The sequence below is a fragment of the Nannospalax galili genome, unplaced genomic scaffold, assembly GCF_000622305.1.
Source record: "Nannospalax galili isolate Female #2095 unplaced genomic scaffold, S.galili_v1.0 scaffold1398, whole genome shotgun sequence".
Lineage (NCBI taxonomy): Eukaryota > Metazoa > Chordata > Mammalia > Rodentia > Spalacidae > Nannospalax > Nannospalax galili.
The window spans coordinates 550,809-564,740 of record NW_008342016.1 but is presented as its reverse complement, the minus strand read 5'-3'; the positions used below and the strand labels follow the sequence as shown (position 1 = coordinate 564,740).

General features: G+C 38.4%; 1 protein-coding gene across 10 annotated transcripts in view; it reads left to right on the top strand.

The window, feature by feature from the left end:
* Ppig (peptidylprolyl isomerase G) overlaps positions 1-13,932 on the top strand; it is a 40,209-nt gene that overhangs the window by 2,548 nt on the left and 23,729 nt on the right. For 9 of the 10 annotated variants that reach the window (XM_029565780.1, XM_008837801.2, XM_008837799.2 and 6 more), the window contains 5 exons: positions 8,525-8,627; positions 8,718-8,792; positions 9,365-9,472; positions 10,840-10,884; positions 12,089-12,176. In XM_029565780.1, the coding sequence (XP_029421640.1) occupies positions 8,567-8,627; positions 8,718-8,792; positions 9,365-9,472; positions 10,840-10,884; positions 12,089-12,176 (377 nt within the window). In that variant the 5' untranslated portion in view covers positions 8,525-8,566. Of the gene's footprint in view, positions 1-7,969; positions 7,989-8,524; positions 8,628-8,717; positions 8,793-9,364; positions 9,473-10,839; positions 10,885-12,088; positions 12,177-13,932 lie in introns of those variants that run through there. The other variant, XM_017799292.2, reaches the window with a different exon arrangement.

Genomic DNA, 13,932 nt, shown 5'->3' with positions numbered 1-13,932 from the left:
CCTGGAACCCCCTCTGTAGACCAGGCTGGCCTCGAACTCACAGATGATCCGCCTGCCTCTGCCTCCCGATTGCTGGGATTAAAGGTGTGCGCCACCAAGCCCTGCCTCTGCTTTTTCTTTAAAAAAGACTTTTTTTTTTTTCCTTCAGGAGGCAGAGGCAAGCAGATCTCTGAGTTCAAAGCCAGTCTTACCTATATAGTGAGTTCCGGGCCAGCTGGGCCTACAAGGAGACCCTGTCTCAAAAATACCAAAAATATTTTATTGGTGGTGTACACTAATAAAATGATTCTGGTAGACTGATATAACATCATTACAAATAAAAGCAGTGCCTTATGTGAGAAGCAGTATATATAGGGGGGGAGCAGCACAAGATTGTAATAGAAAACTAGCTCTGTCTGAATGTTTTGGTACAGACTTGTAATCCCAGCACAGTAAGATCAAGAGTTCAAGGTCATCCTCAAGCTACATAGTGAGTTCAAGGCCCGCCTAAGCTACATGAGACAATATCAAAACAAAACAAAAAAACCAAAATCCAGCACAAACAAAACACTAATTTCAGACATACTTGCATTAACTATCATTCTTGCATTAACTATCATTTTTTCTGTTTGATAATGTAATCCCTAGCAGTGTGCTTAGTGTAGAAGATAAAGATTTTTTTGTTTTGTTTTGAGAAGGAGCTCCAGAAGGCCTAGAACTGGCTGTGTAGACTGGACTAGCCTTGATAGATCCACCTGCCTCCACCTCATAAATGGTGGGATTAAAGGCTACAACAAGGTTTTAAGCAGGGATTTGTGGCATAGGCCTGTAATCCCAACTACCTGAGAAGATTTCTAGTTAAAGGCCTGCCTAAACCAGAGTGAATTCAAGGCCATGCTTCACAATTTAAGCACGTCTCAATTTTTCTTGTTTTTAAGAGAGGGTCTCCCTGTCAACCCAGCTGGCCTGGACTTTACTATGTAGATCAGACTGGCCTTGAACTCAAAGAGATCCACCTGCCTCTGCCTCCAAGAGTGCTGGGACTAAAGGCATGCATGCACCAAAAGCCAGAAAGATTTTGAATTTGTAGAATTTAAGACAAATTTATAGGATTCAATGAGAGAGAATCATTTAACCATTACAGTTAGTGAAGGTCCCAGAGAGTACTCTGACTAAACTGAATGTTAAATGACACATAGGAACTAACCAGAGGAATTGGAAGGAGCAAAGAAAGTCTTGGTCAGCATCTTAAGAGTTTATAAAGAATTCATTGTCTACTTTTTCAAGAGTTGAAACTCTGTACAATGCTGATTCTGTAAAACTTCAAGTAACTTCAAATGTAATAAAGTCACCTTCCTGATTTATTGCCTAATTCAAATTCTCTTTTACTGTATAATTTAATAATTAGCTGACTATATTCTTATGCTTTTTTCCCTGGCATCTTTCAGTCATGTTATTTTAGGGTGAATATGGAAGTTTGTTTTTAATTTATTTTTATTTTATGAATGCTTTGCCTGCTTGTATGTAAGTGTACTGGTGCATGCCCTTGGAAGCCAGAAGAGAGCTTCAGCTCCTCTGGAGCTAGAATAGATAGTAGTTAACTGCCATGTGGGTGCTGGAAACCAAAGTTGGGTCTTCTGCAAGAAGAGCCAGTGCTGTTAACTGCTGAACTATCTCTTCAGCCTGGGAATTTTTTTATGTATGAGATTGTAAGATGAATTTAGGACCTCACTGATAATTTCTGAAATGTAGCCGACAAGCTTAGGGTTTCATGTTTATAAATATTTATTGTTGACGTGCAAGGTGATTGATATTGTTAAACATTGAAAACATAGTCCTTTGCATAGAAAAAAAATTAAACGTAATTAAAATGCTAAAACAGGATTTTGTACATTTTTGTATGACCTTGTTTTTTTCAGGGAACTTACTGACTTTGTTTATCTTATTTAAAAAGTATTTCCATGTAGGCCATCATGGTACAGTCCAGGAAGTAGAGGCAGGAAGATTTCAAGTTGAAGTTCAGCCTGAGCTACACTGAGAGACCCTGTCTCCAAAAAAAAGAGAAGTATTTCCAATATGAAAAAAAGTAAAGTCAGTATCACTCAGATTTCTGAGAAAGTCAGATAGGTAAAGTGAGTTTGTAAGATAAAATAGATGATAAATGGCTCATAGCAATAGTGGGAACTAGGTCAAACTAGAATGCACACACATATCAGTAGGTATATATATTCAAATGAGAGCAGGATATGCTCATTGCTGTACAGAAATGGGGCACTGGCAATTGTGATAAATATTTTTCAAGAAAAGTTCAAATCTAGATTTTATGATAATATAACTCATTTTAAGATAAATAAATTTGTGGCAAACATGTCCCTCACAGATGATTAATCTGAATGATTCAATTATATTCTGAGACATTTTTTTTTCTGAGGTGAATCTTGCTATGTATTCCACTTGAACTTGGGATCCTCTCGAGTGCTGGAAATATAAGTGTGAATGACCATTTTATTTAAAAATTTATGGGCTTAATTTTTCCTTGAATTATATTTAACCTTAGTACTGTTTTTTCCTTTTTCTTGAAAAATGGGAAATTGACCAGATGTTTATCTCACTGTATCTGATTTTAAATATTATTAAATAATATATGGGAATCATTGATACAGAGGAAACATCCTATTTATGATTAGTAATTAAGATTTTAGTAATGATTAGTAATTAATAGCACATCAGTAATATTAGAGGCATAGTGTGTATAAACCAATTTTTGTGTCATCATTGTGCTTTGTTAGCTTTTTGGGGGTTGGGGGGACAGGGGCTCCTCCTAATATAACTCAGGCTGACTTTACCTTGAAATCCTGCCTGTGCCTCCTAAGTACCATAATTACAAGAGTGTACCATGATGTCCTGCTGAAAATACTTTTTTGGGGGGGTGAGGCTTTTTGAGACAGGGTCTCCCAGCAGCCCCAGCTGGCCTGGAACTCGCTATGTAGACCAGGCTGGCCTCAAACTCACGGAGATCCTCCTGCCTTTGCCTCCCAAGTGTTGAGGAAATACGTTTTAAATTAGATAAGCAAACTCACAGAGATCTGCCTGCCTTTGAATCTGCCTCCCAAGTGCTAGAATTAAAAGCATGCACAACCATCCCTCGCCTTCATTAGCTAGTAGCATTGGATGATTTACAGGCTAAAAGGATTTGTGTATACATTTTTAAATATTTTTAATGTGAGTTTTGTCTGCATGTATATGTTTACACTGTGCATGCAGTGCCCAAGGAAGCCAGAAGATGGTAGTGTATACCCTGGAACTGGAGTTATAGATGGTTGTTAACTGCCATGTGGGAACTGGGAACTGAACTGGGGTCTTCTACAAGAGCAACCAGTGCTCTTAACTGCTGAGCCATCTCTCCAGCCCTGTGCAGAAATTTTATTGTTTGAAAAAGAGTGGTTTGTAACTACTTTTTAGGGGGCACTGAGGGAATTTGAGGCAATGCCTCTTGCCCAGGCTGGTCTCAATATCACTATGTACCCAAGAATGGCCTTGAAGTCCTGATGTTCCTTCCTCCATCTCCCAGATATTGTGATTCTAGGTATGCACCATGACATCCCAGCTGGAAAATTTAACAATAATTTGCTGTCTTTGATTCATTTTAATCTAAGTCATATTTGATTTGTCATTTTAGGGAAACTAATTTTAATTAGTTTCTATGAAAGGTATGTCTGTGGGCCATACATTATTATATGTTACTATACATTATTATAACTAAATAGAAGTAAATTTTTAAATTGAGTTTGTTTACTTATTTTTGGAGACAGGGTCTTGCTACATAAGCCAGGCTGGCCTCAAACTCAAGATCCTCCTGCCTCAGTCTTCCAAGTGCTGGAATTGCAGGTAGTCATATACATTTTAATCCTACAAGAGCTAACATGTATTTTCTTTTTATCATAAATTCATTGTAATATTTTATTAAAGAATAGCAGAAAGAGGCACAGTGAGGTGAAAGCCCTATAGTCTTATAACCAAAAAGAATAATTCTATTTCCTCTCAGTCTTTTTTTTTTTTTTTGAAAAACTTAAGAAAGGGAGGGTTTATTTTGAGTCATGGGGATAAGAGTCTCAGTGAGGAAGGCGTAGTACCCAGTGTGAGGTCGCTGGCTACACTGAACCCACAGTCAGGATGCAGGAAGAGATGAATGCTGGTACTCAGCTTTTTTTTTTTTTTTTTTTTTTTTTTTAAATTCATGTAAAGATTTGAAGTTTATATAATTATAATTGTAATGCACTGTTTACATCCTTATCTTTTTTGGTGGGGTTGGGCATTGAACCCAAGGCCTCACACAACATGCAAGCACTTTGTTGCTCAGTTATTTCATGCATTAGCATTATTGATATGTTAAGTTGGCAAAAGATTGTGTTAATTTACCCTACAAGCAGCAACAATGTATGAGGTCTGGTTTTTTTTTAATCACACTGATATATGAAAAATATTATCTCTAATCTTAAGAATATGATTTCTGTTGGCTATAAATTTTATTTTGTGGAAATATTTAAGTAATACCTGTTACTGAATAATGGCTTCTTTTTAAAAGAAGTACATTTATGTATTTATTTATGTATGTGGGTGTGGGTATGTATCATGGCATTCATGTAGAGGTCAGAAGACAACTTGCAGAGGTCAAAAGGCAACTTGTAGGAGTTGGTTCTCTCCCTGGGCATCAAACCTCATGTCCTCAGGCTTGACAGGAAACCATTTTGCCAACTATAGTCATTTCATTTTAAAAAAATTATAATGGAAAAATTTTGCAGCATTGATCTCTATAAAGAGGGCTCCTTCCCCCCCATTTTGAAATAAGGTCTTGTTAACACAGACTGACATCAAACTATGTAGCCCAGATCTCACGGTCCTTCCCTCAGCCTCTGGAGTGCTGGGATTATTGGTATGCACCAACAACACCCCCAGTTATATCTAAGGGTTATTTTTATTTTATGTATATGAATGTTTTGCCAACATGTATATGAGTATACCTGTCCATGCAAACCTGCAGTTGCCAGAAGAGGGCGTTGAGTCCCCTGGAATTGGGGTTATGGACCATTGTTAGCTGCCTTGTGGGTGCTGGGAACAGAACTCAGGTCCTCTGCAAGAGCAGCCATTGCTCTTAACTGATAAGCCATCTCTCCTGTCCCTATAGCTAAGGTTTTTTTTGGGGGGGGCGGGGTTGGTGTTTTTTTGAGACAGGGTCTCCCTGTAGTCCCAGCTGTCCTGGAACTCACTATGTAGACCAGGCTGGCCTTGAACTCACAAAGATCCGCCTGTCTCTGCCTCCCAAGTGCTGGGATTAAAGGCATGCGCCACCACGCCTGGCTTATATATAAGTTTTTTATAATTAAAATTCTACCTACATATTAGTGTCTTTGGTTTTTCATTTTGCATCTGAAGGCTATTTTTTCCTATGTTATTTTAGAAAAGCTTTTCAGAAGTAGTCTACCATGCTACTAATTTACTTAACCGTGGTTTGGATATTAAATTGTTTGTAATTACTATTGTGAAGAATCCCAGACTATTTCCTTTCAATTGGTTATCTTTTCAGAGATTTTTATATGTAGAATTACTAAAAATGTTAAAAGTAAAATCAAGCAAGGTGTAGTATCGTGAGCCTTTAATCCCAGCACTTGGGAGGCAGAGGCAGGTTGATCTCTGAGTTCAAGGCCAGTCTGGTCCACATAGTGAATTTCAGACCAGCTGGGGCTACAGGGAGACCCTGTCTCAAAAAGAACAAAAAAAAAAAAGTAAAATCTATAAATACATATTAAATGGTCTTAGTTTATATAACCACCATTGCTTAACATTAATTTTTTTTTTTTTTTTTGAGGCAGGGTCTCCCTGTAACCCCAGCTGTCCTGGAACTCACTATGTAGACCAGGCTGACCTTGAACTCACAGAGATCCACCTGCCTCTGCCTTCCGAGTGCTGGGATTAAAGGCATGCGCCACCATGCCCAGCAAGTGCTATGTAGCCCAGGCTGGCCTTGAACTCCAGATACTCCTGCCTCTGCCTCTTCAGCATAGCCTACTGGTGTGTGCCACCACTACTGGTTTAACATTAGTTTTTAAGTGCCGATTATGTTCTTAGTTTATAAATGTCTGTCTGTAGTGTGCTTGAGGATTGAAAGGTAACCTTTTTTGGTTTCTTGTATGTGAAACAAATTCTAGAACCTAGTATGTCTGTTAGACATTTTAGGATAGTTACCAGAAAATGACATTTTTGATTCAGTAATGCCAGAAGTAAATGTACTAATATATAGACTGAACTTAAGCACAATGTAATCTCTTATGCAGTGGATTAATCCATAAAACTTTTAGTTTTCAAATTTTTAGAATTTCAGCAAAGGGGTTCTTGTTCCTCTCTTTCTCCCTTTTACTGAAGTCTCTAACTTGTGGTTTGCGTGGTGTATACAATTTATAAGGATAATAACATTTGGGAACCTACACAGGTGCCAAAGTCATATAGAACTAGATGAATGTAAATAAAACTAGATAAATGTAAATAAATCTGTTATACCAGCATCTGTGTTATTTCATAATGATTTTTGCAAAATGCTTTCATTAGGAGGTTCCAATCCAAGATTAGGGAACTCTGCTTTGGGTCTCTAATTGGGCAGCACATTGCAGGAGAGTATGTGGTGGAGTGGAAATGCTCACACTTGTCACCCAGGACAAAAAGAAGAGACTAGGGTAACATGGTCTCCCACATTGGGCTTAACCTCAACATCTCCATACTGCCTAGTAGCACCAGTCTGGAGACCAGGTCTTTAAGACATGGACTTTTGGGAAATATTATCCAAACCATACCAAGGGGCACTATACAGTCCACACTGGATCTCTATATTATTTACTACAGCTAGGTGTAAACTGTAATTGTCTCAATTTAAAAATCAGTTAAGGTGGGATGTGCCAGGTATAGCTCATTGTTAGAATACTTACACCTGTGTAAGTCCTGCGTTTCGTTGACTATACCCAGCACCACAAAAAAAAAAAAAAGACAAAGGGAGTAATCTCTTCAGCATGGACAATATAGATCTTTTTGGAGTGTTACCCTAACAGACCATGCAGTTTTTGCTAAGGCACTGTTATTCAGGTATGATAATTTTCATAGCATTTTTTTTTTCAGTTAGTGTCTGCTGAGCAGGTCAAATTGTCATTTTTATGCTCTGTCAGTTTGGATGTTATTCAGTAGTTACTGTCTTGTTTTAGCTGCTCTTCAACTTGCTGTGTCATTCCCTACTAGGTGTTAGAGCAAGTATTAGACATTTTAAAAAATAACTTACAATTAAAATTTCTTTTTTGGTCTTCTTGAAGCAGGGCTTCCCTATTAGCCCCAGCTGACCTGGAACTCACTATGTAAACCAGGCTGGCCTTGAACTCACGAGTTCCTCCTGAGTGCTGAGATTAAAGGCATGCACCACTATGCCTAGCCTTTAGATTTTTAATTTTATGTAATGAGTATATTGCCTACATGTATGTAAGTGCACTCATGTTGTGCAATGCCCAAGGAGGTCAGAAGAGGGCATTAGATCCCCTGGAATTGGAGTTTCAGACTGTTATTACCCACCATGTGGCTGCCGAGAATTGAACCTGGGTCCTCTGCCAGAGCAGCCAGTGCTCTGAACTGCTGAGCCATCTCTCCAGCCCCAGTATTAGACATTTTAATTTCTTAAAATAAATGACTTAACAAAAGAATGTCAGGTACTAGATATCAGCTATGTAGATAAAGCTGCTAAACAGTGTCACATTCATCATAGGCACATATTAGCATATCATTAAAGGCTATTTTGTTGCTCTTGGTTGGAGTAGCCTCATATATATACTTTCGATAATAATTTTTTTCTGCCATATATTTTGTGCTATATATTACCATCATTAAAATACTCCCCTTTCAATCCAGGTATGGTGGTACACACCTGTGTTCCCAACACTCAGGACTGCCCCAAATTTGAGGCCAGCTTGGGCTACATAGTGAGTATGAGGCTAGCCAGAACTATGTAATGAGAACTTGCATCAAAATCAAAACACCCCTCCTTTTCTTCATAGATGATTTATTTTTGCTTTTGTTTAGAACTTTATGTTTTTTTCTTTTTAGACATTTCACATTTTAATCAGAGCTCTCATTTTTGTTTCCTGGGTGTGAAAGAATTGACTCAGTTGTCCTTGGTGCTTTTTCTTGTCTGTTCACTAGTTCTACAGCTATAATACAATTTTCTCTTTGGTGTGGCAACATGGTTTTGGTTGGTAAAATAGAAATTTATTATATGATAATGACTATGCCCACTTGGGCAACATTTACCAAAATTTAATAATGCGAAGACTAACATGGCTCATGTCCAATATTGACCAAGCCTTAATCTTTAAATCTTTTCTGTTTTCCTCCAAATGCAATCTAATCTGTAAAAATCAGAATGAATGATCTGCCTCCTGAAAATTTAAGTAACATTTATAGTTATGTATACCAGAATTGGTTTTTAGATATTAATGAAAAATCTTTGCTATTTTAGTCTGCTTGCCTAAAACTGTTATAAAAGTCAAGTATTGGAACCATGGGAATAAAGGTCCAGCGTCCTCGATGTTTTTTTGACATCGCCATTAATAACCAGCCTGGTAAGAATATAAGTGTTCCCAATTAACATTTATGTACTTTGTGTTACAATTCTTACTCAAGAAATTTAAACCAGTTGCCCTCTTTTTCAGCTGGAAGAGTTGTCTTTGAATTATTTTCTGATGTATGCCCCAAAACATGTGAGAACTTTCGTTGTCTTTGTACAGGTTTGTTTGCATTTTCAATTGTCTTAATTTTTGGGGGGGTCTTTTTGAGAGACAGGGTCTCCCTGTAGCCCCAGCTGTCCTGGAACTCACTTTGTAGACCAGGCTGGCCTTGAACTCACAGAGATCCGCCTGCCTCTGCCTCCTGAGTGCTGGGATTAAAGGCGTGCGCCACCATGCCCAGCAGTCCTAATGATTTTTAGAAAGACTAGTTGTAAGTTAGGCATGGGAGTGAATGTATGTCGTGCCAACACTTACAAAGAGCCTAGGCTGCATGAGAGACTGTAACCTGAATTACACAGTGAGACTTAGTCTCAAAAAAAAGTTAATCAATTTATAAAATTTATTAGCTATACTATTTCATCTCAGATTGATTTCTGTGTTCTCCAGAAAAATATGAGTAATTTTTAAAATGAATTTTTGGTGAAAAAATTCTGGGAGTAAACATTCTCTAGTTCAAAAACCCATAAGGGTAATGAGAAGGTATTACAGAAAAAAGAGCTTTTGTAATTAATTTTGCTTTACTACTTTGTATTTTTTTCTACTTAGTGGCCTACTAATGTTTCTTTCTTCAGGTGAAAAGGGGACTGGGAAGTCAACTCAGAAGCCATTGCATTATAAGAGTTGTCTCTTTCACAGAGTTGTCAAGGATTTCATGGTTCAGGGTGGTGACTTCAGTGAAGGTGAGACTTGGATTCACACAAAAGAAAGTCATATTTGTATTCTTTATTAAACAAAGGATTTTTTTATTTTTTTAATTCTTAAAAAAATTTTTGGTCTTTTTGAGACAGGGTCTCCCTGTGGCCCCAGCTGTCCTGGAACTCACTATGTAGACCAGGCTGTCCTTGAACTCAGAGATCCGCCTGACTCTGCCTCTTGAGTGCTGGGATTAAAGGTCTGCACCACCACGCCCCCGACACAAAGGATTTTTAAAGCATTTGTGTCTGTGTATTTCTCATTCATTTAGTCTTTGGTAAAATACTTAGGAATATTCATAGATACATAAAAAAGAAGAAAACACTTGGAAAATAATTTCATGTTTTACTCCTGGTGCTAGGGATCACACTCAAGGACTTGTACATGCTAGTTATTATGATACTACTCAGCTGTATCTCCAGCTCAGTTTCATGTATTCATGAATAAATTTCAGATACTTCTTTAAAACAATTTTTGCTGGGCATGGTGGCCCAGGCCTGTAGTCCTAGCATTTGGGACTAATTCAGTTCCCTCAGAAGCCAGAAGAGGGTGTCGGATCCCCTGAAACTGGCGTTATGGATGGTTTTGAGCTGCCTTGTAGGTGCTGAAAACTGAACCAGGTTCCCCTGATAGTGCAGCTAGTGTTCTTAACCACCAAGCCATCGTTTGAGCCCCAGAAGTTTGCTTTTGGATACAAAAGAAAACATGACATAGACTCTAAATTTGTCATTCCATGTTTTTGATTTTGCCACAGCTGGTAATACTTACTTCAGTGTAGTTTTACACTTTCTTGTAAATGTCAAAACTGAAAGAGAAATGTCAAAGCTTATTTTTAAAGACTTTTTAATGAAATGCCATTAATTCCTATTAAAAGACTTATATACATCTGACATTTTTTTCCATTAATTTTTTTATTTTAACATTTATTTGTGTATGCGTGGTGTCCTACTATACACATGTGGAGATCAGAGAACAGTTTGTGCCATTACTTCTGGACCTTTTTGCCAAAATCAAATGAAGAAAACAATGTATGGAAATAGGATGTCTCCTTCAACTGTGTGGGTCCCAGAGATTAACTCAGGTCCTCAGGCTTGGCAGCAGTGCTTTTACCCACTGAGCCATCTCCCCGGCCCTCTCCCATGAATCTTCATGGGCTTGTCACATTCTTACTATTGTATTATAAGAGAGAGAAGGTAATTTTGGATCTTTTGTAGATAATGATGTCTTAAAATTTGTGCAAAATCCTTTGAGTACAGTTGATTCAAAATTTGAGCACTTTGTTGGAAGTATTGTGAATAGGCAGTACCTTTAAAGAGTTTACTCTCTTGAATTCTAAGAATGTTTCTCTTTGTAGGGAATGGAAGAGGAGGAGAATCTATTTATGGAGGATTTTTTGAAGGTAAAAATATTTACATTTAAAGTATATTTCTAGTTTTCATTTTTATTGGACAAATAGGATTTTAAATTACTTTTACTATTTTGCTGTCTTAAGAAACGTGTAAGAGGCCAAGCGTGGTGGCACACGCCTTTAATCCCAGCACTCGTGAGGCTGAGGCAGGCTGATCTCTGTGAGTTCAAGGCCAGCCTGGTCTACATAGTTCCAGGACAGCTGGGACTACAGGGAGACCTTGTCTCAAAAAGACCGAAAAAAAAAAGAAATATGTGTATGAGTGTTTACATGCATATATGTAAGTGCACTAGATGTGTACAGTGCCTACAGAGGCCAGAAGAGGGTGCCCGATCCCTAGGAACTGGAGTTATGAATGGTTGTTAGCCACTGTGGGTGCTCTGCTAGAGCAGCCAGTACTCTTAACCACTGAGCCATCTCTTCAGCCCTCTATTTTGCTTTTCATGTTTTGTTTTTAGAACAATACTGGAGATAAAGTCCCAGGTTTTATGCATGATAGGCAAGCAAGGAACAGAAGTTTTTAAGTGTTTTGGGTTCAGTAATAAAGTACTTACTTAGCATGCTTGATGCTCTGGATTTAATCCTTACAGAAGGGAGGAAAAATTAAAGTGTTTTAGTTTAAAAAGATGGAGGAAATTGATTCCTATTTAGTTCTCTCTTCCTTCATAACCTATCTGTTATTTGAGTTGTATCTGGCAATAAAGAGCACTTCCAGCTAGGCATGGTAGCACTGACCTGTAGGAGGCTGAGGGAGGATTTGAGCTTGAGGCATCTTGAACTAAATGACAGATCCTGTCTCTAGCAATCAAATGGGAACACTCCAATTATAAAGAGGATTGGAAAATGAATATTTGAGAGCGTGATATATGCTCACAGGGATAAGCCAAAGGAAGACATCAGGTGCCCTGCTCTGTGACTCTGCTGTATTCTTTTGAGACAGGATCTGTTACTGAAGCTAGAGTATTGGCCAGCAAGCCCCACCATTCCTCCTGTTTCTGCTCCCCACAGTGCTGGGGTTATAGGTGTGCAGCAGTAACACCTGGCTTTTTACGTGGATGCTGGGATCTTAACTTGGGCCTTCATGTTTGCAGGGCAAGCACTCTCATCCTTAAGCCATGTCTCCAGTACGTGAAAACAAATGTTTTAGAGGTAATACTTAATATATAATTGAAAACTTTTTCTTCTCTTTATATAGATGAGAGTTTTGCTGTTAAACACAACAAAGAATTTCTTTTATCAATGGCCAATAGAGGAAAGGATACAAATGGCTCACAGTTCTTCATGTAAGTATTTATTGTCTAAACTACCTCCCCACCACCACCCTTTTTTTCTCTAAGAAGGAAATTGTTTAGTTAGATGAAACAGAGAATGAGGTGGGTAGTTGGTAGAGATTGCCAAGAGATCATGAGAGATGAAGGTATTTCCACTATCAAAGAAGAAAACCTCAGATGTCATTCCTTGGGCACCACCTACCACTGCCCAGCTTTTTATGTGGGTGCTAGCGATCAAACTCATTTTTGCACAGCAAACACTTTACCAAGTTGTAAGAGCTTATGTACTAGTTTATCTCATATATAATCAGGTAGCAGGTTTCTTAACTACATAGTTTAAAGGTTGATCTTAGGAGGAAAAAGGGGGGTTTACAAAAAAATTCATTGAATAAAAAGTGCTTACTTTAGGTTTGGGTTTGGTTTGGTTTGGTTTGAGAGGATGCTCTTGCTGTGTTGCCCAGGCTCCTTTTTAAACTTCCGGGTTAAGCTATCCTCCACATCAGCTTCCCCAATTAACATAACAGGATACCTTTATTTTGAATTTTGATGAGTTTTTTTTTTTTATTGGTGGTGGTGGTTTTGTTTTTTTGTTGTTGTTCTTGTTTTTTGAGACCGGGTCTTCCTATGGTTCCACCTGACCTGTAACTCAATATGTGAACCAGGCCGGCCTTGATCTTGCAGAGATCTGCCTGCCTCTGTCCTCCAAGTGCTGGGATTAAGAGTACACCACCATGCCTTGGTTCTTTTGGCTGTTTTAATTCAGTTTTTCAACATGAAGTTTTACTTTATATCACAGATAATCTCAAAAGCCTGGTGAAGGCAAATAACATAAATAAGTCTGCTGGAACAAGGAAACTATCAATACCTGTGTTGAAGAAGACAGGAACCTGAGCTCTGGTTACTCATTCCCATGTGCTGAGTACCTTAATTTTCAGAAGTTCCAGAGAATTTGGATTTTTCATGCTGAAGTACCCACAAATTAAATGTTGACAGTTAATTTAAAAAATTATGATGGGGCTGGGGCTGGAGAGATGGCTCAGAGGTTAAGAGCAGTGAGTGCTCTTGCAGAAGACCCAGGTTCAGTTCCCAGCATCCATCCTTAACTCCAGTTCCTGGGGAATCCGAAGCCTTCTTCTGACCTCCACGGCATTGCACCACACGGGTGCACTCACATACATGCAGACAATATACTCATACACATAAAATAAAATAATAAAAAAAAATTATGGGGACTGGAGAGATGGTTCAGTGGCTAAGAACACTTTTTGTTCTTCCAGAGGACTTGGGTTCAATTCCCAGCATCCACATGGTGGCTAACAACCATCCGTAACTCTGTTTCTGGGGGATATGACACCCTCTTCCCTCTGTGGGGCACTGCACACCTATGGTATACATATATACATAAAGGCAATGCACTCATACACATTAAATTTTTTTTTAAATTATAAAACCACATGTGGTGGCACACACTTTTAATCCCAACAGAGACAAGTGGCTCTCAATGAAAATTTAGGCCAGCCTGGTCTGCGTAGTGAGTTCTAGGACAGCCAGGGCTACATAGTGACCCTGTCTCACAAAACAAAAACAAAGTAACCAAAAAATTTTATGAAACTGTGTGGACTGTTTCTAACCAGATTCAGCAGAGCATCTCAGGGCCATCAGAATATGAACATTCTCACCTCTCAACTTACCCCTCCCAACTTTAACTGTTTAAAATGTTAAAATGAAGAGCACTGTTGTTAAACCCATAAGCTGGTAAGATGGTTTG